Genomic DNA, 6,190 nt, shown 5'->3' on the forward strand with positions numbered 1-6,190 from the left:
CATCAAGCATCGATGAAAAAAAAACAAATGAAACGTACAACTAACATTAGTACGCCTTTCATTCATAGGCGTATTTTAAAAAATCTACTGTCAAATTATTTATTTTTATGACGTACCTACTTTTTAACTACCTAAAAACACCTATAAGTCCATTCAGCGTAAGATGGTGATTATGACAGTTCTATTTAGTGAGGCGCTCCTTATAAACCTAATCGATATTTTTTAGAATCGAGAATATTTTCTATAGAAATCTAATCGCCTTATATTTGTTTGATTTTTAATCTTGATCAAAATTATATCTATGAATTTGAACTATCTGGAAATGGAATAAACGTAAATATTCTTAGTGGTACAAAATAAATCACAAAAAATTAAATATATGCATTTTATTCAATAAAACATCAAAATACCAATAACAAACAATACGTGGAGAAATCGCATAAAACAAAACCGTCATCAAAGGCAAACGCACACGTACTGACTTAGCTTTGACCTGCCTGAGATAATAATCGTGATTCGATTTTAAGAAGACCACCATGCCGATTACTGGTTTATGTCCCATCCTTATGAGCAAAAGTTCCGACTAACGCAGAAGCAATTCATTTCATATTTTTTCTAAATAATAAACTAATAAATAATTAGAAATTCTTGTTTAGGTTAATTGAGAAAGATTAGTGATTGATATTTTGGAAGGATGAAAACACACAAAAGTAATTGATTTTTACAACTCAATATTTTTATTCGTAGAAAGTTAGAATCATAAAACGAAACGTTTCATCTGTCTAAATCACCATCATAAGTTGAATGAACTATAAAAATAAATAAAAATGTTTTCGGTTACTTCGGTTCTTTCCGTCTCTTTCGCTCCCGCTTGATACTGGAATGCGTGAAAAAGACAACAAGCTCGAAAGCGTCTGTAAAAACCGCGGCGCACCTCGCAATCGCTACAATAGGTAGCAATGGGTAGTAGTGAGTATTTTTTTGGATTTTATCGTGTCGATAGTAACACTTGTTTTAATGTTCATTGCTAGAGAGAGACCTACGACCTACGACTCCTCCTAGAGAAGTACTCCATATTATGAGGGTACTTAAGTAAGTTTGTAAGGTACCGCAATATGTTTTTTAAACTACATATTATTATTATTAAATGGCAGAGCTTAGTTCAAAGAAATCAGTGAACAAAGTTTTATTTTGAATGTAAATGATTAACTTAGTACTAAAAATTCCAGAGTAAAACTAAAAATTCCCATATAATCCAAAGCTTCTACTAAAATATTATCGCCAACACCATGTTGGGTTACATTCTACACTTTCTAGCTAGTTTGGTGCTACTTATACAGTGTGAGTCACAACCTTAGATTAATAAAACCTAGATAGATAGTCAGTGCACGAAAAGTGAGGCAGTTTTTAGGGAGCCGGCACGGCTTACCCGTAAACGTCACATGAACTGTCAAAGTGAAAAATTGGTAAACACGTCCGACGAATTTTAATTAATTAAAATGGTTTGTGCTGTGAAAGGGTGTCTAAAATACATAAGAAAAACGAAAGAAAGTGACCAGAGTTACATTTCATAAGAAAGTACTACAATTCGACGCGTATTTTGCTTCAATTTGGCTTTCAAAAATTAAATACGGGAATGATACCAGTAACAAGAAAATTTATTTCCCAATTGTTCGCCGTACAAATACACTTCCTTTTTTATGAAATCGAGACTTTTAAGTCGATTTATCTTATTGTTATTAGGTAGGTACTTTGAATTCAATAAATAATTAAGTACATGATGCGTTTTGTTTCAAGTCGAGTAAAATTTTTCAATTTCGGTCCAGTTTTCTAGATACATAACTGCTGTCTACAAAATACAAAAAGAAATGAGATCCCATCAAAAACAATACTTGTCAAAAAAACCAAGTCTCGCAACTCAGTTGTTCTACCGTAAAAAGTTGTGAGATCCATGTAATACCAAGTCCAGGCCAGGAAATCTTTAACGTTTTACAGAAATATATTGACTTGGCCATCGCATGAAAACACGAGTAAATTAAATTATTTAGTGCGATGGCCAAGTCAATAATTTATGTAAAACGTTAAAGATTTCCTGGCCTGGACTTGGTATTACATGGATCTCACAACTTTTTACGGTAGAACAACTGAGTTGCGAGACTTGGTTTTTTTGACAAGTATTGTTTTTGATGGGATTTTATTTAATCGATATCCAGTCGAGCTCTATCACCGCACTAAATGGCGGGGCGTCTCCAGTGAGTAAGCGTGCGTGGCCGCGTGACGTGACCGTGAGTCAGTTGACGTCTGCCGCCCGACCGAGGACCGCGTCGCGCGCAGGCGTACAAGATGCTGATATTAATACCGATAACTTGTGTGTTTATAACCTGTGTTGCCGCACAAACAGTGCAAGATGGATTGAAAGTGAACACTACAGAGGGGCCCGTCGTTGGTGTAAAAGCTACTGACGGTGACTACACAGCTTTTTACGGAATCCCGTACGCTGGGTCCGTGTCTGGCGAATTTCGGTATAAAGTGGGTTTATTTTGATCACGTATCTAAACTGTCAGTTGAATAACCAATAGGATTTGCCGAAGTCAAACTTAGGCCAATAGTGGTTTACTAAAGTGACAGCTGAAATGTCAAAATGCTCAATACACAAAAATAAAGTTAAAGGAATACTAGTTTACTAATACCTACTTGTGTTTCATTGTGCAACTTATATTATATTGTAGCACTATAAAATTGGCAAAAATAAATCTCGTTAACAAAATACTTTTACCATTATCAGAAAAAGTGTGCCTTGTTGACCTTGTGTAATATTTACCCATTGATAATAAAATTCCTCTCGTGTATATTTTGTCACCTAATTTTAAATGTTTTAACTTTAACTTAATGCAGTATGGTCTATATTCGATTGGCAGTAACGAAGTTAGGGAAACAAAACTTACTATAAACAGCCATAAAGGAATGTGACGATAGTTTAGCTAGTCTAAAATATAAAAAAAATATAGTTAACACTGTTATTAATTTGCTAAGCCAATTTTATCGATAAGTACTAGCACTAGCTACCATACTATTTTGACTGTAAGTAAGTAACTTTTGAGGTACCGGCTGCAACACCCATTCAAATCACGCAGTGTATTTAATCAATTAGGTCAATAATGATAACCATACCCAGTGATTTCACTTTATTTGTGACACGGAGGAATCAAACTCAGGACCTCTGGACTGAGACCGCCTCTCAAACCACTCAACCATAGCGCGCGAAAAATAACACTCAGTATCTGACACCATTCATTTATCGTTACAGGCACCACGAAAACCTGAGCTTCGGAATGCTGACTTCGAAGCGCGCGACGCCAACATACTCTGTGCCCAGCCCACCATCCACGGCCTGGCCGGGGTCGAAGACTGCCTCACGCTCAACATCTTCACCAAAAACTTCACCACCCCCAAGCCGGTCCTAGTCTGGCTTGCTGGAGAAGACTATTCCAACACCAACGACACACCTCGCTACTCCTTCAGATCGCTTGTCGAAGCCGATATTGTAGTAGTAGCTATCAATTACAGGCTATCCATATTCGGATTCTTATGCCTTGGGGTGGAAGAGGCTCCTGGTAATGCTGGCTTGAAAGATGTCGTCCGAGCGTTGGAATGGATTAAAGATAATGTGGTTGGTTTTGGCGGGAACCCGGCAAATGTCATGTTGTTTGGCCACGGATCTGGAGCCGCCATGGTAGACTTACTGACGCTCTCGACCCAGGCCCAAGGCTTGGTTCACAAAGCTGTAGCAATCAGTGGGTCTGCGTTCTCCCCGTATGCAGTTGCCTATGACCCGATTGGGTATGCCAGGGCTTTAGGCGCCAAACTTGGTTACACTCACAAAAAGAACTCAGAACTAGCGAAGCACCTCCAAAAGGCCGCCATAAATGTCTTGGTAATTGTTAGATTAGTTTTTGTCTTACAAAACTACAAAATAAACTGCTATGAGATTCAAAAATCAATTTCACTCAATAATTATGTACAGTCACCAGCAGGTGGATTTACCACAACCACATTCATCTTAAAAATTAAGCATTTTAAAAAAGTACAAAATAAATGAAAAAGTATGTGTATTCCTCATCCACAGGTAACTGAAATTAACAATTTCACATTCACAAATAACTCCGTGTTATTTGCCCCATGTGTGGAGAACACCCAGTTGGTGGGATCATTGCTGGTTGACGACCCTTCAAATATCATCAAAGCAGGGAAACATTTACAGGTATATGCTCAACAAATACAAACTCTAGATTCAAGATTTTATAAACTCACGATTAGACTCCAATAATGTTATAAATGTAATGAGCCCAAATGTTGAAATCAATTCAATTTTGAATGACTTGGCCTAGTCACATAGAACAATAACTAAAAAAAATGTATTTTCCAGACATAAATTAGTGAGATCAGAATGAAACAATATATTTATGTTTATTTTAGATACCGTTCATAGCGGGTTACGTGGATGTTGAAGGGACCATACGCGCTGAACAAGCAGTCCATGGTAACTGGTTGAAAATGATGTCAGATGACTTCGTTCCTTTCCTCCCCGCAAATTTGGCGTTCAAGGACAACACAACACAAAAAAATGCAGCCAAAAAACTTCGTGAGTCTTACTTCGGCAGTAAAAAGGAACTGGACAATGAAAACATCAACGATTTTTTGGCTTACGAAGGTGATTCTTTAATCACAATTCCTGTAATTAGGGGTGTGAGAGAGAGAGCTAAAGTGAATTCGGAGGTTTGGATGTTTGAGTTCATATACAAAGATGTAAACTACGATTGGCCTTACCCAACTATTCGGTTGAATGGTGTGCAGCATGGTGCTGTACTCAGCTACATTTTCGACTTAGATACTATTAAGCGACCCGACAAACCGAAGAATGCTTTCACAAACCGCCTTGTTACATTTGCAAATACCGGGTAAGATTTTAAATATCCTTTACTATTTTTTATAAAAAATGTTTTTAAAAATTTTAATATTGAGATCCTCAATCAGCTTAAATATTTATTTGTATCTTACAACGTCTATGAGTTGTTTTGTTTAATGTTTGATGTTTTCTTTAACAGACAACCAGAAGGGGAGATTCTATGGCCACCGTACACCAATGAGGATACCTGTTTGGCCATAGGTGGATACCGCGGCAGTTCAGATCGCCTTGAAGAGTTCTTTGAGAACCCGGTCTCAAAACCCCATGATCAATATGTCAACTTTTGGGAAAATTCTCTCAGTAAGTATTACGCAATAGCATCAGCAGTATCATCAGAGGATTCACGAACTACCACCAGTTCACCAGACAAGCATACAGGAGAAGAGACCTCAAACCTAGGCCTCATTTTAGGTTTGCTAGCCGCTTTTATAATACTCACTGGCGTTTCTATTTTCGGGTGTAAACGCTACAATGTCCTTGATAAAATCAGATCGCAACCTAGGTTTTCAAGAGTGTTTTCAGCTATCACGCAAAGAACAAGTAGAGAGCAAGAACCAATGTAGAACTTGCGAAGGAGGCTGTAAAATAAAGTCTAGTCTGGGAAGATGTGATCGCTAAAAGATGTCAAATTCAAATTCAAAACGTTTATTGTATGTCACTGTATCTCGTATCTCATTAGGGTAGATAGTAAGTAATGAAGCCAGCTCTGGTTTACAAAATCAGTTCTTGGTTTTTCAACTGAAAAAAAAATCCAGTTTTAAAAATATTTTAAATTCCAGTTTGTCTTTAATCCACCTTAAGTGGCCAACATAGATACAGTGGCCACTAATGCCACTACCCTTTGTTTTTACCGTGTAGGGTACTTATTGTTTAGTTCTTTGTTGTTATTTAATTAATATAACTGTCCTTTTTAATGAGCGTACTAGCAGTGGTAAGTATGTTGATAGGTAGGCCTCTTACCTGTTTGATTTACTACGTAATACAAAGTGTGTTGTGATTTTAAGCTTGTTGTTTTTTTTTACATTTGAATGCCTGTTTCTGCAACGATAACTTAATTAATTTTAAATAAGCATTTAGATTTTTATATACTTAGAGACTTGTAGTTTCTTTTTTAAACACTTCTTTTTTATAACTATTTAAATGTTAAAAAAAAGTATTTAAATGTTTAATTTAATTATTGAACTTTTAATCATACTAATATTATAGAGAAGCATAATAATCAGC

General features: G+C 36.4%; 1 protein-coding gene across 1 annotated transcript; it reads left to right on the top strand.

Annotated features, from left to right (window-relative positions):
* The first annotated feature begins 2,284 nt into the window (after positions 1–2,284).
* LOC114362669 (venom carboxylesterase-6) lies at positions 2,285–5,969 on the top strand. The gene is made up of 5 exons (XM_028318139.1): positions 2,285–2,529; positions 3,308–3,934; positions 4,127–4,261; positions 4,477–4,958; positions 5,106–5,969. Exons 1-5 carry the CDS (start codon positions 2,344–2,346, stop codon positions 5,527–5,529), a joined length of 1,854 nt encoding a protein of 617 aa, XP_028173940.1. The 5' UTR covers positions 2,285–2,343; the 3' UTR covers positions 5,530–5,969.
* Positions 5,970–6,190: the final 221 nt, after the last annotated feature.

The sequence above is a fragment of the Ostrinia furnacalis genome, unplaced genomic scaffold (genome assembly GCF_004193835.3).
Source record: "Ostrinia furnacalis isolate ACB-3 unplaced genomic scaffold, ASM419383v2 OfSCF6681, whole genome shotgun sequence".
Taxonomy (NCBI): Eukaryota; Metazoa; Arthropoda; class Insecta; order Lepidoptera; family Crambidae; genus Ostrinia; species Ostrinia furnacalis.